Source organism: Apus apus, chromosome 4, assembly GCF_020740795.1.
Source record: "Apus apus isolate bApuApu2 chromosome 4, bApuApu2.pri.cur, whole genome shotgun sequence".
Taxonomy (NCBI): domain Eukaryota; kingdom Metazoa; phylum Chordata; class Aves; order Apodiformes; family Apodidae; genus Apus; species Apus apus.
In genome coordinates, this window is record NC_067285.1 from 96285428 (window position 1) to 96310415 (window position 24988).

At 42.8% G+C, this 24988-nt stretch overlaps 1 protein-coding gene across 14 annotated transcripts in view; it reads left to right on the top strand.

The window, feature by feature from the left end:
* Positions 1-5898: 5898 nt before the first annotated feature.
* The window catches only part of CCDC149 (coiled-coil domain containing 149), a 71894-nt gene continuing 52804 nt past the window's right edge, over positions 5899-24988 (top strand). For 3 of the 14 annotated variants that reach the window (XM_051616667.1, XM_051616680.1, XM_051616681.1), the window contains exons 1-4: positions 5901-8537; positions 9271-9345; positions 10894-10967; positions 18082-18323. In XM_051616667.1, coding sequence (XP_051472627.1) covers positions 18129-18323 — 195 coding nt within the window. In that variant the 5' untranslated portion in view covers positions 5901-8537; positions 9271-9345; positions 10894-10967; positions 18082-18128. Of the gene's footprint in view, positions 8538-9270; positions 9346-10893; positions 10968-18081; positions 18324-23510; positions 23599-24152; positions 24298-24988 lie in introns of those variants that run through there. The other 11 variants (XM_051616669.1, XM_051616673.1, XM_051616675.1 and 8 more) reach the window with 6 other exon arrangements.

Here is a 24988-nt window from a genome sequence, read left to right on the forward strand (position 1 = left end):
AGTTTGTCCTATAAAATCCCACAATTGGGACTCGGAGCCTGGGTAGCTCTTCTTTCCCATCATTACACAGGCTGGACAAGCCAGGAGCACACTACTAGCTGAAAGTGGGTGCAGGCAGGAAAAAAAAACACCCAACATTCTCTGCTTTTGGGGCTTGAAAATGATAAGGCAATCCTGGGTGACAGTGGTGTGGAGATGGCTGTGCTCCTGGCCATGGTGAATCCCAGTCCCAATCCATACAGCAGTGCAGGCATCTGGCATGCCTGAGCCAGCCTGCTCCAGCACTTTGGAAGCTCCACTGCTCCCAGTTGGTTTATCCCAATGTGCACTAAGGATGTACCTGACCTAAGCCACAAGAATAAAGTGGAATATGAAACTGACTGGCACTTTAATGCCTTCTTGGCACCTTTGGCTTGAAAGAGAGCACACACGTGTGCAGATACACTTACTGATACCATGAGACCCCACTAGTAACAAATAGTGATTGGTTCCTTTACTTTTCTCAGATACAGATCAAGACAGATTTGGGGGTAGAATGGAAGGTAATAGAGAGTTTATCTGCCTTCAATTTTCTTTCTTTCTTCTCCCTTTGCCCCCAATTTATTTTCTTCTGTCTTCCTAATTGCTCAGAGATTATTATGTCTGAATCATCAGATGTGAAGAACCAGGTGCCATTTTCCCTTAAATGAAAGCTGAGATATTTATCTTTATTGTTGTAGGGAGACTCATACCAACACCTGCAGGTCAGGTGAGGATCATTTGATATATTTGATGGACTGTCAATGAGGGCCAGCTGGTGCAAATTCAGGCCCTTTGGTGTGGTGGGCAGAGAAAGACAGGTTGTTGTAGCTTGGTATCAGGCAGCTGTGGGACCCTTTTTTTTCCCCATGGGAAGTATGGAAGGAAATTCTGAACTACCTATCCATTAAAGTAATTAAATAGAAAAATGTCTTGTAAAAAGAGATTTACCTCAGTGTCCTGCTCTACTCAGGAATATTTTGGCAAATGTGACCAGGACTTTGAACTTAGGACTGGAAGCCACTGTGATGTTGCTTGGCACAGGAGATGCAGGAGTTATTTCTAAAATACCTGGAACTTTGGGTTAGGCAGAGATTTAGTAGTAAGGGACAGGAGAGGGATGCAGATGGGAATATGTTACTTGCTGCATTACCCTTTGAATTTTGGTGTTCATAAAGTTGCTGAAAGCTCCAGGCTGCTGGGTGGAGTTGTGGATGTCTGACCATAGGCACTGGGCCTTTTGGTGAGATTGTCTTCAGTGAGCACTGGGAGGAAAGAATCCATTGCAGACTGTAAAGAGAGGTGTGCAATTCAAAAAGAGCTTTCTGCATTGAGAAATGATACATGTTTACTGCAGTCATCAGGAGAGACCTGCTAGACTCCTTAGGAAACATTGTAGAAATACTCACTTTTTCAGCTGTTGTTCAGTTCCTTATTGGTGTTGTCTTTAGTGTTTGCTTTCCTGAGAGTCCTCCAGGTTTTATTTAGTGAGCTGAATATTAATTGTATTTTCTACCTTCTTTTCTATTCTGTCCATGTAGGTCAGGCCTGTGATAGGAGAAGATCAGCAGAGACAAGACATTCAGGTATTGGAAAGGCCGTCAGATCATGACCTGAGCCAAAAGAGAAAAAAATCACAGAATCACAGAACAATTGAGTTTGGAAAGGACCCCTGGATGTTGTCTAGTCCAACTCCCCTGCTTAAGCAGGGTCACCTAGCGCCAGTTGCTCAGGAACATGTCCAGACAGCTTTTGAGTATGTCCAAGGATGAAGACTCTACAAACTCTCTGGGAAACCTGTGCCAGTGCTTGGTCACCCTCAGAGTGAAAGTTTTTCCTTTTGATATTTTCTTTTTCCTTATGTTCCAAGTTCTTCCTATAGAAGGGAAGCAAAGAATATACCACTTATAACTGTTTGGAACAGAAAATCCAGCCATTCTAAGAATATTTAATTCTCTATTCCTCTTATCCTTGTCAAAATGTGTATAGATGAAATCACTTCCATATCATTCATGGCACCAAAGTGTTCCTAAGTATAGACTTAGTTTAGTGACCTTGTAGTGAATGTCAGCAGTCAGTTAAGTTGCCACTTAGCACTGACACTGAAGCTATTTAGGAAGTAATGAGTTGGCACAGCATACTAACTTCTGGAATAACTGGGAGCTTGCTAATGTCTGATGCATGCCCCACACAGTGGTATAATTTAGGGAAGAGAGTGAGTCGCTCCCACTGCTCCCAACTGCAGCCCAAGGCTTTAAGTCTGTCTGCACTAAAAACACTACAGGCTCATCCAAGGGTTTCTTTCCTGCTGTGCCTCACCTTTACTTGTCTGCACTGACAACTGGCTCCGGATCTTCTCTTTTAATCTAAGAAGACAAACCATCTGTCGTTATCCATGAATACTGAGACATTTGGGTAACACTGTAAAAATTATCTAAAGTCATAAAATGGTCTTCTGCAAACTCTGTGGTCAGGAGTTGCTCCCAGGGTCTCCCCACGGGTTGGCTAAGGAGAAGAATGGTTATTGGGTCCTCTCTTATTTGTAAGAGCTTTGGTGGTAGGAGAGCTCAACCCTCCCCTATCCTGAGGGAGACAGGGTTTGGTATCTCAGTTCTAGGTCTCACAAGAGCCTGCTGTTGGAAATAAGTATAGATAAGCAACATCATTGGAGGGTGTGTGAATCTTTGGCCAAAAGACAGTGCTATAAGCAGTGGCTTTGAATTTCTTTGAGTAACAGAAAATAGGGATGGGAGCTCCTCAGAGATCCTGGAGAGGGCACAGCATGTAGCAATTGTTCCCACAGCTTACTTTGTACAAAGCAAGCTTCAGTCAGAAGCACCTGATTTATATGAACAATTCAGCAAGAGAGGCTGGGAGTAGGTTTGCTCCACTGCATAAGGGTGGAGTTTGGACCTTCTCTCATTTGGTAAAAACTGATAATTGTTGTCATGAAGAAAACAAGGCACAGCTCAGAGTTACAAACCCTCTTGTGTGGGAGAGCAGAAAGGACATCTGGATGCTTACGCCAGCTTTCAGCTCTCCCTTCTTGCCGTGTGAGTAGGTACTCAAATGTGCCACCTTGGTGTGCTGGCTGGTGACCCTCCAGTTACAGGTGCTACCTCTAGTAGGTAGCAAACCTGCCTAATATTTTTGTTTCATGTTCTCAAATCAAGACCAGTCTTCCAACTGGGTTGTCTATGAAGATACAAATATACTTCTCAGAGGAGTACAGAGCTTCAGTCTGAGGCAGCTTTTGAGCAAGACAGACTTATCTCTTTCACTGAGTTTGTTCTCTAGTGTCAACAAATCTGAATTTGCTCCATTTAAGTGTATTTTCAGAAAAATCCACTGTTTGATACATCCTATTACACAAGTGTATGAAAATCAAAGTAAAAATGATTAGAAAAGGTTTCTATCTTTTTTTTTTCCCTACTATTTCTTGTCTCTCTGAAATCCTTCACCTGCAGATGGTGATGGCTTGTCAAGCAAACAAAAACAGCTCAGTTTCTGCAGATGCAAGGAAATAGAATATCTAAGGAAACAGCAAAGAGTAGAAGCAAATGAAAGATCTTTTTCAATAACATGCAAGGTTACAGAAAACAAGGATATTAATGAACCTTCTAAAACTGAATGTAAAGCAATGAGATTGTATTTACTTTAACAAAAGAGCTTTCTTTTGTCTCTTTGTGTTTAACTCCAAATTATTATTATTTGGTAATATATTTGCCATTTGCTAGTAATAGCTGTTACAATAAAACATATGACATTTCTTGTCAAGAGCTGTACAGAAAATAAAGATGGAAAATGAAGAAAGGTGCAAAAAGAGCTATTATGCCATGTGTTCAGCACAGCAGACTTCTTAACCTCTAGTCTCCAGTCTTTCACTCTTCAGGTCAGCAGACATCTGAAGTGTTGCCAAGATAACATACTCCTTTTGCATGGGCTAGAGATTACTCAGTAGTGACCCCTCTGCCCACGGAGAGGCTGGACTGAAAAAAGACCATGTGTCTCTAGGGATTTCTGCCTCGTCCTACTTGGCCAAATGCTGAGAAAGATTGTGCAGTTAGTGATTACCAGCAGGTTGTCAGATGCCTTTCAAGAAACGGTATGGAGGAATGACTTCAGTTGTTGCAAGTTCTGTTTGGTTTGCTCCTTAGCAGATGGCTACATAGGTGAGAGAAACACCAAGAGCACAGTGTTTCGTCTGTGTAATTGCGGAACCTCTGGGGACCAGGAGGAACAGGAGGGCAGGGAAGTTTGTCCATCCAACAGCAGGGGATAGCTGAGGCAAAGTCCTGCACAAACACGCACTTCTGGTCTGGTGGGTCCTCAGGTCTCTGTACTGTGCATGGGTTTATTGCACTGGGCATTGTTGCTCTCTGCACTGCTGAAGGTTTGCCATGTGCTCCAGTGGCTGTAAATTTGGTGTCCTTGCCAGAAGCTTCAGAGGTAAAGAGGAGGTCCTCTTTTTTGCTTGTGGCTCTTTATGATGAAGGGGAAAAGGGTATTTCAAAGATCTTTCTTGGTATAGTCAACCTATCCTCAATTTCTCTGTTGACACCTGCGATTTATAGTAAGGGGTATGGGGTTATGAGCAGCTCGGTGAGTGAAAAGAGCTCTGCTCTGGAGAGGGAGGTGATTCTCAACCAGGAAAACCACATCTTGAACTGAGCCTTCTTAGCATGTCTCCTTGCTGCAGTCTACAGCCAGAGATGGTATGGAGCAATGATACAGGCACAGCAGTGTGCCTCTGCAGTGAGAGATGGTGCTGATGGAGGAGGGTAGCAGAGCAGAGTGGTCATGTCTTCAACTTCTTAATAAATTGCATCATTACAGTAGACAAAGTAGTGACTTGGTGCCCTTGAAACAGGAAACAGACCTGCAAATACCAAAGGACTAGTGCTGTAAATTGCACATAGACAAGAGTGGATGGGGAGACAGAATGGCCAGAGTATTTTCTACCTGGGAGAGAAGGACCTGAACCCAGCTATCAAAGAGGGGGGAAGGATGTTTTGCTCTTTATTTGTACCTTTCCTACTGGGTTCTGAGCTTCTGACTGCTTTCACTTCCCTGAGGCAAGATATCCCACTTTGTACACAGCTTCAGAGAATGCAGTCAGATGTTCTGGATACCCACAGTGGGTGCATTCAGTCTTCTGGGGTTTCAGGATGCAGGTTTAGCCCATTCGAGTACTCATTAGATTGCTTTAAGTACCCTGAACCACAACCATCTGATAGGATGGCACTGTGGTCAAATGTTCCCAAGACAGTAGTGGAATACACAATAGATTCAGTGGAAATCTCTACAGAGTTCAAGCACCTAATATTTCCACGTAAGACTTGCATCTTACCCCATTGTATGGTTGAGGATAATGGAAATGTGAGACTGTTTTTAGACAGCTTCTCCTCTTGTACTGTTGTGCAGTCCTGAGAGGGCTTTTTACTCTGAACCCTCCAAAACCTGTGCCCCCAGAATTGCAAGAAAAAAATGCTTAAGAAAACCACAAAACTTAGTAAATATTGGAGATTTTCCCACATTATTTTCCTGACTATCAGTCTAGTTAATGCTTCCAAAGAGCACCCATTTATCTCCTCCTGGCTGTTAAACCTTCTTCTCCCTTTTGTTCCCTCTTTGTACTGCTCTTTCACCCTACAGCTGGTGTGGGCAGCTGAGCTGAAAGACAGAAAAATGGGCAGCATAGAAACAGATGAAAGACCTCCACCAGGAATCTTGCTGATGGAAATTTGAGGTATCTCTGTTTTAAGAGGGTAAGGTGTTTCCAGAGGTCTTCCTGTCTTTGTCTTTATTGTCTGCCATGGGTATTACTTTCAGGTCAGAGAAGCAGAACTGAAGTGTCAGTGTGAAATTGTCCCTGGTACTAAATCGCTTGAATTGTCATTGGGTGGTAGCATTCAAATGGGGCTGGCTTTGCCCAGCCTCCACCAGCCCCACATGTAGTCCCAATCCCAGCATCACTCTGCGCCACATCCAATCAGCATTTTTCAGCAAAGTAAACCTGACAAGCACTTCTTACCCCCTCTCTGTTAATTTGATTAATAGGCTGGATTGAGCAGCATCTTCTCAGAACAACCTCACATCAGCAGGAGGGTACAATGGCTAGATTCCAAACCACGCAGCATGGAGCACTAGGGCTTAAGAGATGGCTCATGGAATTGTCCTGATAAGTGATGACGAAGGAAGCAGGGACATTAGTCACAAGATACTAAGGCTTTGACATTGACAGCTGATGATGTACAGCACCTGCATTTGGTTTGCAATCAGTTCAGGCTACACTTCAGATATTTAGATGTCTTTTGGGGTTTGTTTTTTTGTGTGTTTTGTTTTGTTTTGTTTTGGTCGTTGGGTTTGGGGTTTTTTTTAGCGTACGCAGAAAATTATGCACATTGCTCTAGTTGCTGTGGATGCGCCAGATGGAAAAGTGTTCTCTCAAATTCCCAGTGGGCTTCTAAAGCCCCAAAACAAGCAGTAGGGATTAATTCCTCCCCAGATAAGATTTTCCTAAATCCTAACAGATAATTTGTTTGAAGTTTAATTTTAGTCTGTTATTATACACATGGGCCTTATCTTCATTCAGAGTTATTAGCAAAATTAAACAACTTCTTCAAACAGGAAAGGGAAGCATAGCAAGAGCCCCAGCAAATGAGTGAAACAGGCCAACAGCACTAATGGGAGGCTTACGCAGTGATGGCAGCCCTGAGCCCCCAAGGAACCTCCAGTTTGTCATGTTCTCCCATGCCTGACCCATGCAGCAGAGGTACACCCTGCCCCTGGGGAGGGGAATCCCATGGCATTCAAGCCACTTGCATGGTGACCCATGTTAAGATTAAGATATTTATACCCTGTTCTTCCTTCTAGTTAACAGGATGCCTCACTCCGTGGTTCCCCAGCTCTTGTTTATCTCCCTACATTGCAGCACCTCTGGCTGTGTTTCCTCAGACACCAGAAGTGACAGCAGCAGTGGGACAAAGAAGAGAAGAAAAACAAGGCCACACAGCATTTCACATCTCGCATAATCCTTTAAACTGTGCACTCCACCAGTGGTACCCCTGGTTAAGATCTGTGCCAATTGCTTTCCATGGTGAATCCACACCTCCACTGGTGGACTGAACGCTTCTCTAGCCAGCATGACACAGGAGCCTGGGGAGGAGTTCATCTCCTCATTGCACCACTCTAAATGGGATTTGGGCCCTCAGCCTCAAGGCGTAGAAGAATCTCTGAACATGTTATCATTGCAGTGTGCTCGTGGTCACGGTGATGTTTAAGGCAACATGTGGCCAGCTGCTGGTTTTGTGCTATTTGACCTCAGTCCACAACATTTGGACCAAAACTTGGAGGTCGCCACCTAATTTATTATTTACCTGTGGGTATAAAAATCATTACGATGAATAGAATTCTTAATTTTCAAATAAAAGATTGTAAGTCAGACTCTCTTTTTATCTCCATTAAACAAAAAATAAGCAAAGCAATCTAGATTAAGGATGTACAGTAATCTCCCTTCCACACGGTCTATCCAGATGTTCACTAATATAAATACATTTGTAACTGTTAACTAGCTGCTTCAGTGTTTACAGGTCTGCCACATATGTTTTAAGGACAAAGTAGAAGAGTGAGTGAATGTCACTAGTTCCTCATATTTCTCATAAACATGAAAAATCTAGTGTAATTCACTAGAGAAATGAAGATTTGTTGATCCTTGTAAAGACAGCCTTGAGGCATGGGAAATCCCATATCTGAACACCAATGCAATTCATCAATAAAAGCATTGAATTCAGCCATTACCTTCTCATAATGGAGAATTGACTGTATAATTCAATTTAGGACAGTCTGCAAAAAGAAACTGTAATAGCCAGAAAATACCTTCATTCTCCCTGTCTTGTAATATGGGTAGGTCTGGGCAGAGTTAGATGGAACAGAGAACAATTTTTCTTCTAAGTTTAAGTATAGCACAGGAAAAAGGACAAGAGGCAACAGACACAAGCTGCTGCAATGGACATTCTGGTTAGATAGAAGAAAAGAAACTCATCACAGTGAGTGTAGTCAAACACTGCAGCATGTTACCCAGGGACGTTGTGGGATTTCCATCCTTGGAGATGCTCAGAACTTGACTGCACAGAGCCTCAGTAACCTGACCTAACTTTGATGTTTGCCCTGCTTTGAGAAAGATGTTGGACCAAATGACCTCCAGAGGTCCCTTTAGCCTCAATGATTATATGATTTTATGACAGATTCCAAAGTCCTTTTGGTATGTTAATTGACAAGTTATTTTATATCACCAAGAGGGGGCAACATATTTTAATTCACACACATATACAGACATATTCTGGAACTAGGCCTGTTTGCTGTAAACAGTAACAGCATGTTGTACCTTCACCCTGGGAAGAGGAAAAAAACGTTTTCAACAGCAGCCTGAGCAGGATCGTAAACAACTTAACAACCTGCAGAAAGACTAAAGTGATGCTCTTTTGCTCAACAAAGACCTCTAAAGACAGATAAGCAAGGTAAGATACCTAGGTCCCAATATGGCTATTGCAGATAGGAGCTGAATCTGAATTCCTCTGCTATAGAACTGTACATCCCCTGTGAGGTGCAAAGCATGCTTTTCACAGACTGAGAGCCATTCTGGTTCCAACTAAACTTTGTAGCTTACTCCCATTACATAGGTAAATTACATCTCCAAATCCAAGGTTCAAGTAACCAAGGAAAAATCTTCTTTCTTTTCATCACCTCCCTTTCATAATGTCTCTAAACAGTTAGAAAGTCTGAGCTAGTGGAAACAGTGTTCAGAGACAAAGAGACTGAAAATAATTCAGTGAGCAGATGACAAGGCACCAGATATTTGGATTGCCAATGGTGTTGCTATCAAGAGTGATTTATCTTTGTTGCAATTGCTTTCTCTATAACTGAAGCTTTGATTTTTATCTATCTATTTACTTACTTCTGTACTAGTCTAAATTTTGTTATTTTTTACAGTATTTGGTGATTCACATGTTTTCAGAATGGAATTACGGGAAGTATTGCCTCTCATTGTTCAACTTTATATGTTGTTTGGGGTCACAGCTAAGCAGAAGAAGTGCTGTTAGTTTTTGTGGGGCATGATGGCAGCCTGTATGGTGGTAGCATTGAACAGTCAACTATGTTTTCCTAAAAGCAAACTTGGGTAATTCTCTATGCCAATAGAGCTCTGGGATCAATCAAACCTTTACATGCTCTCCAAATAAAATGTATTTGCAGACCTTTCATCTTTATGTAGTGATGGGCACAATCCAAAAGAAACCTGTTCTCCAAACACCTCAGACATTTTGGGAGGTAAGTTCAAAACTCTCATCGTAATATGGGCTCACCTTTAACAACTTTATTTATGGAATCAAATGCTCTCTGATCTGGAGCATGGTCCTGAGATCTATCATGGGATCTGATTTGTGTTGTTTGATTTTATCTGGGGTTTTAAGACTGTTGGTTCTTGTTTCTTAATTTCTATTTATTTTTTGTGTAGTGGTTTTTTTGCCATTGGTTACTAACTGCTTTCATCCTAACATTTTATCCCTGTAAAACTTTGGAGCTGGTTTAAATCCTTCTCTTAACAAAAGAGAAAAATGGTAGCTATAGTGGCAGCAATGCAGTGTGGGGGGGTCACTCCCATGTCGGCTCTTCCTGGCACGATACATGAGGTCCAGGTGACAGAAGCAGCTCCACAGCCCTGTTGGCAACAAGAGGCTGTGGGGAGACACCTCTGGTACAGCCTGCATGGACAGCTCTTTGCATCTTACGTAGATAAGCCACAGGGTAACACTATTCCATGGGCTGCTCAAACTCCTGAATTTTTTCCCTCCTTTCACCATTGTTCACTTTTTTCAGAATCGTTTGTAAATATGCCTAGTTATTGTAAAATTCAGTAGAAGCATGGTACGTGCAGCAGAGAATGTATTATGGAACTGCTTATGCTACTGCTGCTCACCCAAAGACAAAAAAAATCACAAGTCAGACCCAAAAGTCACAATATCATGCCATTCTTACCTGCATGTAGGATCATGTAACACAGCTGATTTTCTGTGTAGTTTGCACAGTGTGCAGCTCACTCTTCTGTGCTGGGGACCCTCTTCAGCTGGGAGCTGAGCAGTTTAGTCTCCATTGCTCTCCCGAGAATCTGCCTCTCCTCAGCTTTACTGTACTACCTTCTGCTGTTCCTTTGGGGGGTGTTTAGTCCCTGCAACCAGACTCCCTCCCTGGTGCATGGCAGCCTAGGGCTTTGACTCTGCTGTGGGAACGCACTTTCAGCCCAGCTCAGTGTGGCCCAGGTTGTTCCTGTGCCCTTTGTTCAGGTGCTGGTTCTACCTTCACAGAAAGGAGCACAGTGGCAACCCATCATTGCTAGTCCTCTTCCTCTGTCTTGTGACTGTCCTTCATCCCTTGGCAGTCTTTCCTGCTGACTCCCTGTGCTGCTTGGCAGGAAAATGTTCCCCACTGACCTGCTCCACACTCAGATTTGCCACGCTTTGCATGCCTGGAGATACCTCTCACCACAGTGAACAAAGGGTGTCTCAGCTCCCAGAACTGGAATAGAGCACACCACCAGTATGTACATCCTGTAGGAAGGCAAGAACCAGCCTCTAGCTTTTTCCCAAGTAACAGCCTCTTTTGTTTGTTTGTTTGTTTGTTTTTTGTGTGATTCATTCTCTATTTTTCGGCTGTTGAGATGAAAACAGTATTGTCTTTACATGCTAAACTGTTCCCATTATACTCTCAGCTGAATATCCAATGCACTTGGCTTAGCTTAAGCCCATGCCTTTTATATCCCTAGCTTTATATGGTAGGTATTCATCTTGTTTGGTTAATTCTTGTGCTTTCCATCATTAGCTGGCATATTTCAAAGTCCTGCCTCACATACCCAGCCCATCATCGCAGGCAGTGGAGTGAACTCTCTGTGAGAGGTACGGACTCATCTACTGGACCCAGCTCTTGTGTATTGTTTGAAGTTCTCCTGGGCAAGGCAATAGTCCAACAGCACACTGACAGACCCAGGTTTGTCACACACAGCCTGGTATGAGTGTGCTGCTCAGTCTGCTGCTGGTAGTTACTCTAATGGGCTGACTATCCTTGGCTCACTTCACTGGAGGCTTAGGTAGGATGTGCTGCAAGACCTTGCAAGTGCTTTCTTGATGATGCTCTGCAGTGGCTTCTGATCAAACTGCAAATGCACTTCATGCTCCAAAGTAACTGACGGAGTTAAACTGACAGAGTTACAGCAGAGACAGCAGTCCTTGCTCTGGCCTTGTCTGAGAATTAGATGGGAGCCATGAATGGGCCAGTGACAGATCTGAGGATTCAGGAGAGGACAGCCCCTCTGATCTGGACTTCTTTAATTGTGAACTAGACCTTCAGCTGGGTCCAGAGGTGGAGAGCATGCACAGATGCTCAAAGACATGCAAAAAATGAAGTCAGAGAGAAAAAGGGCCCATCTAGAGCTGAAGAGCAGAAAAGAGATAAATAATAAAATACAAAAAGGAGGAAAAAGAACCCATGTAACAAAAATAGGGAAATTTAGAATAGATTTATTGCAAAGAGGGAAAAAATGGGAACAGGAAGCTGAAAGCTAGAAAATTACCCAGTAGGCTAATAAAGGGCAGGTGGATGCACATTCTCAGGTTCTAATTGTCTCTTCAGTTGAACTTTTATGCTTTTATTTAGAGTTAAGAGATGGAAGACGGTCTTGACAGCACATAATGAGCTACTATTTTAGGTCACTATCTTAGATCTTGCAGCCCTAGGGATAATATTTTCTGTATTACTTGTGGGCTATCTCCACAGCACTTAATTCTGATGTAACCATGCCACAGCATGCAAAAACTTCAGCAACTCCCATCTCAAAAGGAAAGATCGAAACCTTGGCCTTTCTAACATAAATAAAAAATCCCTATTTCACTTCAGAGTGAATTCAGGATTTCATCTCAAACATAGATTTTGTTCAATACTGAGAGCCCTGTGAACTTCAGGTTATCACCAAAGCCAGATCTTGGGAGTTCGGGTGTTTTTTCACTTGAAACTACTGTAAATTGGCTGGAGTTTCTCCCATTCCACGTAAGTGGAGAGGCTGTCCCAGGGTTAGTATAAAATAAGCTGTATAAAAATATATTCTTACTTTGAAGAAGAATTGCTGTGCGGTGTAGCAGGAATAGGTTTCACAAAGATGATTAGAAAACAAGCATTTGCACACAGGACTTTCAGTGAGGACCTTATCTCCTCTAATCCGAGAATTCTTTTTTTTTTCCTGGCTTGAGGTGCAAGTGCTTTATAGGCAAACACAAAGGCAAAACAGCCATGTGCTCTGAATAGCTTACATTCAAATTAGATTGACAATATAATGAAAGCTGAATAATGTTGTTGATAGAAATCATCCCCAGCTCATATCTGGAGAGGATAGTAGAATGAGTGGTTATCTATGCCTCTGCTGCTCTGCTTTTTTCACAGTCATTTTCTTTTCTCATCTTGCCCAGCACTCTTCAAAAATAGCCTCTTTAAGATAGGAAACTTATCTTTATTCTTAAAAAAATATATCCTCCTAACTTTCTGGATGGACTCTTATAACACTCCAATTATGTTTTAGAGTTGGTGTACTCAAATCCTCACTGATTTCCAGGATGGGCCTTAAATCACACATTATATGCCCTTATCCCCCAGTACTCTGCTTTGAATTTACAATTTCAGTTAAAGTTACATCTGAGAAGGAAGATGACATCTTGCTGCTCCCTGTCCTTTTAAAATACCCAATTGATTTAAGGGCTTAACTTATTGTTATAGTTTATCCTGAACCTTCTGAATCAGTTAATTGAATTTTAGCTGTAACTATATAAAATTCTATACAGTGAAATTGTTTGGCCATGTTGAGAATGGCTGCGGCACGATCCATCAATGCCACCAACTGCTAGCAATAAAGAAATCCTTCTTTATTCTCCATTCATTTCAGTGAATTTTTAAAACTGCAATTGAACACCAGAAGTTATATTTTACTAGATTTTAATTTTTTTCTTCTTCTTTTAAGGAGCCCATCAATGATATTTACCTGAAATGCACTTCACAGTTGAATGGCTTCAGTAGATGCCAAAAAGAGACACTGGGAAGACCCAATGAAATACAGACTTGTAAGACTGACTGTACTAGTGAGCAAGATAATGGAAACATTTATAAGGGAGATTACAATTCAGTTAGAGATGTGATTTAGTAAAGGGAAACCTGCATGGTTCTGTTAAAAGATCACATATGACAAATGTATTAGGGTCATTTCAATGCATTGCTGAATTGATAAAGATGAAAATGTTGACATAATTCATCCAGATTTCAGGAAAGTATTTGTTACAGACTGTACAGGAGATCGATTTACAAGGTCAGAAAGCTGAGCATAGGGGACAACTCTTGAAATGGAATACAAATTGGTTTAGGCACAAGAAACAGATGGTGTCAGTAAAATGAAACAATTCAGGGTACGAGGAAGTATGGATATGCCTGAACACAAATACTAAGTACCACATGATTCAGGTCTTTAATCATTTGTTGCAGTAGGAATGTGGACATGGGCAGGTCTTCACTGCTTTGGAATGAAAATATTTGCAAGCCTCTTTGGGGTGATTGATTGAAAACAACCATGAAAATGCAAATCATTGTGGAGAAACCCATGCACTAAATGCACTTCTAAAGTCCTCTAAGGACAGCGGAAAAATGCCCCAAATTCACAGGTGATTAACCACTTCTACCTGCTTTTTAACACCATCTGTGCACCTTGTTAAATACCAAATTGAAACAGATACATTTTCCTGGTGTGTCAGGACCTGCCCAACCACTAAATTTGAGAAAAATGACATTGTGGTGTTAGCAAAACCCACTGAGCTGGAGAGCACAGTGTGCTCTCCACCTGCAAAATGTCCCAGGAGGTGCCTTAGCCATGCTTTGACTTCTTTTTTCTCACTGTGTGGATTTTTCATCTTTATTTTAGGAACAGACCAATAAACAGTCTAGAACTGAGCAGAGCTATGACTGAGCATAGCAAGCTTATAGGAGGGTCCTAAAAACTAGCTTTGTTCCACCAAAGTCTCATTCCTTGTGTATGCAAATTGGCTGCCATCCTACTCAAACGTGGAAACACCAAGGAGCCACATTACTCAGAGCATTCTGTTAGAAGACAGTGTTATTGCTTCTTTTAAAGCAGAAGGGACAGACATCATGGGAATTAGGCTCCTCATAGCATTTAAAGTTCCATGATGGGTCTCATGGGTCTCTTCAGAGCTTCTAGCCCTAAAGTTGCTTAAATAGTGATCCTCTTGGACCACACCTCTGGTGGTTAAAACACTAATGGATGTACTTCTGTAAAGCAAAGATGATTTTACTTAACAAAAACCTTAATATAAAACATTTAAGTCCCTTCATGGAGGAAATAATTCTGGCAAAAATATATAGCATCTGACCTACTCAGCTGAGGTCTGTGTAACTTTGGCTCCTTATCTCTCGATACAGCTAACCACACCAAATTGCTAATACACACCTTCAGAACTAGCCCTTGTGCTCTGTTGGCAGGTTTCAGAAATCTGACTTGCAAAAGAAAACTGATGTAAAACAGATGGCTAAAGTACTACAGATACACATGGCATACACAAAGTAATCAAAATCCAGTTTCATTCATTTCAGTACACTTGGCTTAAATTTGTGATTCATAAGCTGTTTTAATTTGTCCCTACAAGCTTCCTCTGGGGGTCAAGCCAAGGGCCAGGAAGAGTACCCACATCAGCCTGTGACTTCTGCCCATTGCTGAATCCAAGTCAGAGCACTCAGCCCTTATCTTCCCTGGTTATACGGAGCTCTGCTTGGTACTGACTGGTGCCTCCACCATTTTCAAAGGCTATAAATAAACATACCATCCACATATGACCTCTCATTGGGACCAGGAGATTATATTTTAAATTGATTCAATGAACAAGAAGCATGAAGAAAAAAACCCCAAACTTTCTTGGTGAAAGGAAAGAGTTTATTTTTAAAATAAACAGGAATCAAGAGTAACAAGAAAAAGGTATGAAACTCAAAGGTAAAACAAAAAGCAATAAATAAAGGTATAGATCTGCTTTCCCTGAAATAATAATAATTTAATAGGATCACAATCTCATCAGTTAAATGTATACGCCAAGTGAAACTCTGGAATAATTTTGCAACTTTTATGTAATACCTACATCTTGTTCAGAATAGTTTAAGGTGAGACATATACTTAAAATGAGCTCCTAACAACCCTGGTAGTACAAGGTATAAGATTAAGTTATACATCAAGCAATTAGAAGTTAACATTGAGCAAGTATAAGTCATACAGGAAATGAAGCAGGTATCTCACCAACACAAGAAAGGAACAGGGGCAAAGAAGGTTAGACATTAGGTAGAAATTTTTTACTGTGAGGTCGGTGAGACACTAGAACAGGCTGCCCAGGGAGGTTGTGGATGCCCCATCCCTGGAAATGTTCAAGGCCAGGTTGAACGGGGCTTTGAGAAACCTGTTCTAGTGGGAGGTGTCCCTGCCCATGCAGGGGGTTTGGAACTAGATGGTCTTAAAGGTCCCTTCCAACCCAAACCATTCTATGATTCTATGATTCTATGAAGAAAAGAGATGGTCACTGTAGCATAGCATCTACTCCAATGGTTCCTGTGATAATTACAAGGTTAAATTTATTTCCATCTGATTCAAACCTGGAGCATAGAAACAGATCTCTTAATCTCCTCTGTTGAAATTGTTGCACTTCTATAACTAAGTATTTATGTCAAGAGAAGGAGGTTATATCCTTCCAGTTGTGGTCTTATCTGGGATGTAGAAACCTAAGCTTCAGTTCCTTCATTTAACTGCTTATACTAAGCGGAGAAACTTCTAGGGAGATTGAAGAATGCTCACCATTGTTTTTTCCAGGCAGATATTTTCAAATGGAAAATTATTTTGCTGTGGTATTCTCAACAAGTTATCTTTCACTTGAATTTTTGTGCTCTTTGTCAGTGGGCTTTCTTACTTTATTCCCTCTAAATTGTCTCGAAAGCACGGGATCAGGCTGGCTGTCCTTTATGTTCCCTGCCTCCTTCTTTACTTACAGTCTGCTGAGTACTGACCACATATGTAAAGTGATGGTATTCATGCCAAAGAGTCTGGTGTGGTCACAACAATAAATGTCTTTGCAATGGTCAGGCAGCTTTCAGGGATTTGATATACCCCACCAGTCAAAACATGAACTTACAAGTCTGAGAAGCCACTCATATGTCCGATCTGATGACAGTACTAGGCCACTCTTCAATTTAATTGTAGCAGAAAGTATTCTGAATTCCCCACCTGGATTTCTTAGTAAAATGAACTATTTCTTATATTTTTCAAGTGCACTCAGAGGAACATAAAATGCAGTGCACGTTTCCTTAGTACCCATCAGTTGAGCCTGTTTGAGTCACTTGACAAAATATTTTTCTGTGATCTTATATTGCATTTTTAGGTACATCAATAGCAAGAAATTCTAAGGGAAATAATAATAATGCAGGAGGGCAGGTAGAGACTTTCCAGTCTCTCTTGAGAGACTATCTTGACAGGAGGAGTTCGATGCGTCTGGGAAAACAGAATTCATTTATCCTAACTCTATATTCACCTGTAATGACAAGGCCTTAAAACAAAATCTGAGATTTTATACTGGTTTTGTTTACTGCTGTCTTCTAGTTCCTACTGAGGTGTCTTTATTCTTAGGATGAGGGAAAGAAAAGCAGGAAAGAATTCTACTGGTTAAAGTAAGGTAACTTATTAATAATCCCTATACAGTTATCAACTATCACTAGCACAGACAACACTACCAAACTTTTCCAATACAGCCTAGATCAAACTAATTAATTTTACAGATGCTTTTGAAGAACTTAGAGCTTTCTTGTCTGAGTTGGATTTGAGCTGCCCCCAGCACCTTCCAGAGCCTCACCCACAGCCTGGTGTTTTTGGGGGAATTCACTGAAGTCTATGCTTGGTGTCATAGGCTAAGTATGCCCACAAAACCATGTTTGAACCCAGTTGTTGTCCTGGTTTCACTGGGATAGAATCATAGAACCACATTTCTATTCAGAAAAGCTGCATTTTTGAGAAGACTGCAGCACCTGATTCAATGGGAACAAACTTGATAAGAGACTTTGTTTCAGTTCATGGCCAGCCATGGTATGCAGGTTTCCAGAGAAATCTAGGTCTTTAGCAGCTTTGAGTTAGCCAGGTGTTAGGGCTAGAAGTGAAACCCAGGGCAGCTGAATCAAGCTGGCCAACAGAAGCATTCCATGCCATAAAAGTCACACTCAGTATAAATTGGAAAGTTTGCTGGGGATGGAACTTTCCTCAGTGGTCACCATGTCTGGAAGGACTTGTCCATCATCCTGCTCCCAAGGCCTACTTTCCCATTTGTTGTGACTATCGTGCGGTCACTGGAGCTGTGGTGCTCGCAGTGCTTGATACTCAGCATTCACTGCTGGGAGTGCGTGGCTCATGACCACTGAGTATAACCTTGTGTGCTTTATATTAGTATTAGCATTAATATTAATCTTAGGGGTTTTATTATTATTTTAGATCCATTTTCATTTCAACCCATAGGTCTCCTTTCCTTTTCCCAGTTCCCCTTCTTGGGTGGAGAGGGGTCAGTGGGTGATAGAACAGCTGACTAAATGAAGACAGTTTATTTGGTGCCCAACAATTATTTGGCACCCAACTCAAATAGCTTGTCTGGGAGAACCACTTTTAACTTGAGAGTCTTAAAGGGCTGAAGCTTTAACAGATGTGACCAGATTCATTATGAGCATTCATTATGTTGGTGTGGGCAGAATGATCTCTGAGTGGAGTTCTCTGGTATTTCTTTCCAGAGTTGCTTTTGGAGCTGTGGGATGCTTTATAGATATCTGGTTTTGGTTTTGTGCAGTGTATCACTTCTGGGCACGGGGTTAAAGGTAATGCTTTGCTATGTTGTTTGGTGCTAGTGTATGGTGTTATTAATTTTTCTGTAATTTTTTATCACTTTGGAACAGTAGTGGGCAAGGTGCTAAGCAAAATAGCAGACAGCAGTGGCAGCAGCATGGCACAGGGGGCCGGTGGTGAGCAGAGAAGCCCGAAGCCACCTGGTTCAACGCCAGCATCGGGGCTGAGCCGGATCCTGAGTGCCCAATGGAGACTGAGTCAGCTCTGGAGAGCAGCCAGCAGCAGTGCAACAAGGAGAAGAAATCTACATGCTATGACAAATCTTGGAGGAGAAAGACTTGGACAGATGAAAGTGAGCAGTTGGAGGATGAGGTTGATTCCCTGAAACTCGAGAAATTAAGGACTATAAGATTCTAGTGAACAGCAGTGCACAGCACACCCTATTGCCATCAAACTTTAAAGGAGACCCAATCCCCAAGAATGCCTAAGAATGAGAGATGCTGCAACATCTTAGCCTTGCAGAAACCAGCCTTTAAAACAAAGTTGTTCAAAGCACTTGCATAGAAAGATATACATATGTCTCCTAGAAAATCTATACAACAGAACACTCTTGACTTCGGATTTTCAATTACTCAGAAAATCTCGGCACTAGGATAGTTCTCTTGCTTATATGTGTTCATTCATTTTCAAAATCAGTTTGTTTTCAAACTTGCACTATCTCCTTTCCCCCACCCACTTACAACTTTCTACTCAATTCTTACCATGAGTATCCCACCCACTACCTGCACTCCTCCCTCTTGGTTGCTGCTTTGTGTCATTTTCCCTTCCCTCCATCTTCCAGACCTTAACACCTAGTTCCTTCCCAGAGCTGGTTTGTGCAGATCACAGATCTTTTCCCTCAAATCTTCTTTTTACACTATCTCTCTAGAGGAGAGAACTACTCTACTCTGAACTACAGTATCTAGTCACACCAGCTAACAGTTATACAATAGCTTAAAAAAAAATAAGACTGTCTCAAATTTTCGTGCTACATGGAGCACCTAATACACAAGGAGTGTAATACATTGAAGGTCCAAAACTGTTGAAGAGGAGAAAAGAAACACCATCACTTTAAAGATCTTTGTTGTTTGTTAAGATGTGTCCTTCACGGACCTGACTGGGCACAAAAGGATTCAACATAAATTAATAACTGCTAAACTGCTTCTGATCTGCAGATCATATTGTCCTGCTGACAGATCATGCATGTGAAGTAGAAGAGCTGATACAGGATAGTGAAACCAGCAATGAACCTGAGAAAATTGAGAACGCACAGCTGGAATATAAATGGACAAAAAGCAGCCTTAAAAAGGAAAGGCAAATGCAAAAGAAAGAAAAGAAACAGAGGAACAGATAAATGCTAAAAGTCATAGTACCCCCACAAACATAGGATGCTTCCTTCAAAATGTGTGCATGAGGGTTTGAGCATGTACTTATCTATCATTAAATTAGCAAGAACATGAAATAAAATAATGCTGATATAAATTACTAAAGGTACTAAAATGGATGTTTTATCTATGATAGGTTATCTCCTCATTCAGAGGTATTTAAACCCTGATTAAATGGAAACATGAAACATCTGTGGAGAGTCAGACTGAATCATCCTTCAGGGGACAGGCACTACATGTTTTAATTACATTTCAATTATGTCGCCTGTCCAGATCTTAAGGATTTACACTGTGTTTTTAATAATACATTTCTTTAGAGTTGGACATGGATGTAATTATGATGTTAGAGCAGTAAACAAATCTTGACAAAAAAAAGCAGCAGCATTTGAAGCAATCCATTTGTTGGCTTACCTATGGATATAAAATATGGGCTGTTTTCTTTCAGACAAGGACTCTGATTTCTGAAAGCCGTAGTTTAGAACTGTTGATTAAATCTCCTACAAGTGAAAACTGTTGGTTAAATCTCCTACATATGTTTACCTGAATACTTGCATCAAAGAGCCACGGTAGCTCAGATCTGACTTTTAATGTGTAACTTGTCCAGGCATAAAATAAGGTTTTTTTAGAAAGTCTGGAGCTTTCCTAATGAAATGTAGAAAACGCTTAGAGAAGTGGAGGGTAATCTGGTGAAAAGACAGATGAACTCAAGATACCAAGGGAAAGATTGATCACAAAGCAGAATTGCAGAGAAGGGAGATGAAACAGTAGAAGCAGATAAGTTTATCTAGTGAATGTATAGAGGAAGAAAGAAAAGAAGATAACAGATCTAAGGACAAAGAAAATGGTATGGTAGTTGAAGAGGAAGGTTGAGAGATTTTTTTTCCCCTCAGGCGCTCAATGACAATACTGTATTCTTCTGATGTTGGCAAGGTGATGGTGCAGAAGCAGTTCCTGCAACATGTAAGAGAAGAACCAAGACAGGTTGTTAGTTTTGCAATTAAAACAGCATATTGGCATTCCTGAAACCTGCAGTTTCACTTCCTTGTTATGTTTGAAACTTCAGTATTCTTGGACAAGGCAACTACTTCTCTCTTCGGTTTCCTATTTATAAACTAGGGTGATTGTACTTTTTTTCTGTCACCTTCGTGACTTGTTTGTCTGAGTAAAGGCAGGAGCTGTATCTCAATATATGTCTTCCTAGAAGCAAGCAGAGTAACCCTGTCCCAGCTAGGACTGTGGCACAGGAGTGTCACACTAACCACAGGTAAGTAAGGCAGAGAGGATCAGGAAATCTGAAGAAGCTGCCAAAAGGCTTGGTATCAGGCACTAGAAGTGATTACTTAACATACATATTCATGTTCCTTTTTTTTCCTTTCTGATCCTATCAAGTGTACTCAAGGCACATTTCAGCTTATTTTTTATTTATTCCCTTTAATCTTTCTTTTCTTTTAAAATAAATTGGGTTTTTTGCATCCAAGAGCTTGGGCTTTCTGAAAAAGACCAGCTCTCTTGTGACATCTGATAAAATCGTAAGAGCTGGAAACATTGAGAGTTCCTTTTGTTTTAATAACCTCTCTTTAATTAATATTTACTTCTTATTTTAATATTTTATCATCAATATAAATTAAAACCTTATGTTTGTGGGGACTGTGAGCAGCTTTGGGATTAAAATGAGTGACATCCCTCAAAAATGAGAGCTGTTACAGGGTTATCTTTCTTACAAGTGGAGCTCTTTTTGCAAGAGCATTCTGAGTCTGGAATACTGTAAGAGTAAGATAACAAAGGACAGAAATTCTGCAAATTAGAAGCAGAACTGGCAAAAAGATTGTTTGGTTCATCTACGCCAGTAGTTGTACAGCTTCAACTATTAACAACACTATGAAAATGATGGAGTTTCTAATATTGTTAATGATTATTTTAATAAGTGGATTTAAATTCTAGTACTTGTTAATTTAATTTTCATTATTTGCTCTTTGCCTGTGCAAACAGAATGCTGTTTTCAGCAATGGTTTGTGAGAAGCCTGCGAGGAAATGCAGGACTGTGATATATCACACAAAGACAATGGAAACAGAAAAATAGAAACAAAGAGGAAAGACAAATGTACCCACTAGAGCACTAAAGTTACAGAATGCCTAGAGATGAGGAACAGCTAATTTAGGACAAAATGGGCTATAATTTGGAGAAAATGTCTAAGTCTTATTTATAATTTACAGTTAATATGTATAAATACTCTGCATTTATCAAACTAAAGTTCCGTGATGAAGCTTGCTGCTCTCCTGGACTTCTTTTTATACAGAGATAACCAGAGGCATTTATTAAACTTGATAATCTTACATTCAAAGAGAGCTCCTGCTGGGTTTAGATGTGGCCCATGTTTCTTCCTATATATGCCATTAATTAAGGAGCTGGAACAGTGGCAAGGTTGAGGGGACCCACTCAAAGGGATGTGAAGTTGTTGAAGGAGGATCTCTAAGCCATTTTAGAAAACAGAATGACACTGTGCCTAGATGCCAAATCACAAACAAATCTTAACAGTAAGGAAATTGCGGTAAGGAATGAGGCACGCATATTTTAATGTGTTGTTTTGTACTGTTTGTTGTGTTATTTAAAACAAAGAGTAATTGTGGGTTAAGCTGCTCAAATACTCCAATCAATTACACTGGGACTCTGCCTGGAAAACTATGTCCCAGGAGCACTCGCTGAGTTAGGGGTACAACAACAAAGTCCCTCAAAGTAGACCTGGCCCATGGGGATGTACCATGCAGTGGCTCTGCCTGCAGGGCTGTGGAGGGTACAGCTGGAGCAGAGGCATCTGACAGGGTATGGAGCACTGTGTGAGTAGTGTGCTTGGGTTTCAGTGTTGATGGAGAAGGGTCTGCACTAGCAAGGAGAAAAGCAGACAGATCAAGTAATGGGTTGTTACATTATTTACACTTCCGTGAACTGAGTGACACTAGAGACCTGTGCCCAAAGTGGGCAGTGTTCCAGTATCACGTTTTGAGAAGATGGCTTTCTACCTCTTTGTCATCCTGCTGTGTCTTACTTTACACATAAGATATGTGTTCCTAATTTGCAGGGGTATTGTTATGTACAAATATTATCTACAGTGGATGAATAACTGGACATGACCCAGCAATGTGTGCTTGCAGCCCAGAAAGCCAATCATATCCTGGGCTGCATCAAAAGAAGGATGACCCCTTCTACTCCACCCTCCTAAGACCCTGCCTTGAGTAGTGTGTCCAGCTCTGGGCCACCCTCAACCTAAGAAGGACGTGGAGCTGTTGAAGTGAGTCCAGAGGAGGGCCATGAAAATTATTAGGGGGCTAGAACACTGCTTCTGTTAAGAAAGACTAAGTGTGTTGGGGTGTTCATTCAGAAGGGAGACCTTATTGCAGCCTTTCAGCATATAAAGAGGGGCTTACATGAAAGACTTTTCCCCAAGGCCTGCAGTGACAAGGGGCAATAGTTTCAAACTAGCAGAGGGCAGATTTACATTGGACTTAAGTAAGAAATTTTTTACAATGAGGATGGTGAGACACTGGCACAGGTTGCCCATTGAAGTTGTGGCTGCCCCCTCCCTGGAAGTTTGGGGCTCCCCAGGTTTGGGGCTTTGAGCTACCTGGTCCAGCTGAAGATGTCCCTGCCCCTGGCATAGGGGTTGGACTGAATGGTCTTCAAAGGTCCCTTCTACACCAAACCATTCTGGGGTTCTGTATTATAAAGTCTCTATGGCAGCACAGTATCCTGGTGCCCACCAGCTCATTGACTGCTCTGCAGAGATGTCTGGCTGCTCGGTGCCTGGGACGGCAGCAGAGCTCTGCTGTTACTTAGGACTATATAACGAGAGAAGAACTCTTCTCTGGGCACCGCATCTCAGACGCTTCTGTACAGGCGAAGGCAGGTGTCTGTGGCGTGACCCCTGCGGGACCGGCCCTCCTGCCCGGGCACCGCGGCCCTGCCCGACTCCGCTGGTGCCTGGAGGTGCGGAGGTCCGGGCAGGCCGCGGCCCAGGCCCCGCAGGCCCGTGCCCGGGAAGGCACTGGGCGGCCCGGCCGGCAGGCGAGAGGCGGCCGCAGGCCCCGCCTCTCCCCGCAGGTTCCTCGGCGGAGGGCGAGGGCGGGCGGAGCCGCTGGCTGCCGCGGCCCGCCGGAGCCATGAGCTCCCACCGCAGCGAGAGCGACTGGCAGGGGCTGGTGAGCGAGGTGAGGCGGCGGGGCGGGAGCAGCCCCCGGCCGGGGCCCCTGCCCCTCCCGGCGCGGCCTGCAGGCTGGCGCGGGTGCTTCGGGGTCGCCCGGGGAGACGGGCGGGCCAGCCCTGCCGCCGCGCCCGGCGGCTGCCCGCTCCCCCGGGGAGGCCTGCCGGGGCGTGGGCACAGCCGCCGGGAGGGACCCCCGGGCCCGGGAGGGAGCCGAGCCCCGCGGCTGGGGCGGCAGCAGGTGGAGCGGGCGGGGCCGCTGAACCGCAGCCTGGCGGAGCCGGGCTGTGGGGCCGCGTCTGCCGTGTGCGCAGCCCTGTCGCGGCCCGGCCTCACGCCGCCGGGCCCGGGCCCGCGGGGGCTTAAAACGGCGGAGGAGTGTTTGCGAATCTCCGGCGTGTGGTAACTGCTGCCGGGAAGCGGGGTTTGAGAGGCTGAGCCTGCTGCTGGTTTGGAACCGGCAGCGCCTCCCCTGTGGCGGTGGCCGGTGCGGCCTGGCGCTGCTGGCGGCGGGGAGGGAGGGAGGGAGGCCCAGCAGCCCTGCCGGCGTGCGGGCCGGGGCTGCCCCTCCGAGTTGCCTTCTCCGGTGTAGGCTTTGTTTTCTTGCTTCGCTTGAATCACAGGTGAAAGGGTTTTGAGACCCACGGTGTCATTTGTAAAATGGGAGGAAAATCTATAACGGCACCGTGGCCGCAAGCTTCAACAGGTGAGGATTTTCAGAATACAAGAGTAAAAAAGCTTATTGTGTAGTATGGCCATATTAAAAGATGCACGGTGTTTACAGATACCCATTTTCATGTAGGATAAGTTACCAAACTCAAAAACAACTTGAGGTCAGTATAATTTCTTTAAAGGCAAGTCTCTTTAGTAGGCAGAACCATGAAGTTTGAAGTAGGTTGCCATGCTGATTTTTGCATTGCATTTTGCATTGTATCTTACAGTTTGCATATCTGTAAGAGAATAAATTGTTATATTTACAGCTAGCAAACAAGACTTCTGTGCAAATGGCATGGGCCTAGATAAACTGGAGTGAGTCTGCCACCTCAGAGTATGGTCAGGAGGGCTTTGCCTCTGTTGTGTTACATGAGCATGGCTTAAGGCCCAGACCTGTGGAAAAGGTGTGTGAGTTCAGGGTCCTGAACCTGTCACATCTCCTGGTCATTTCAGTGGGAGTTTGTATGGCCCCATATCTATGCTAGTAGAGGACTTCCAGAATTGGAGTCCACCTCTGCACATGGTGCTTGCAAACACACAAAACAGCCCAGAAGAAAGTTGAAAGTTTACTTTTAGTACTACTTGATGTGCAGTGTTGCATCTGACATCTCATTATATATCTCATAAAAAAATGGAGTTTACTTGGGGGCAGGGGTGGTGCTGCGTGGCAGGGAAGGGTGAGA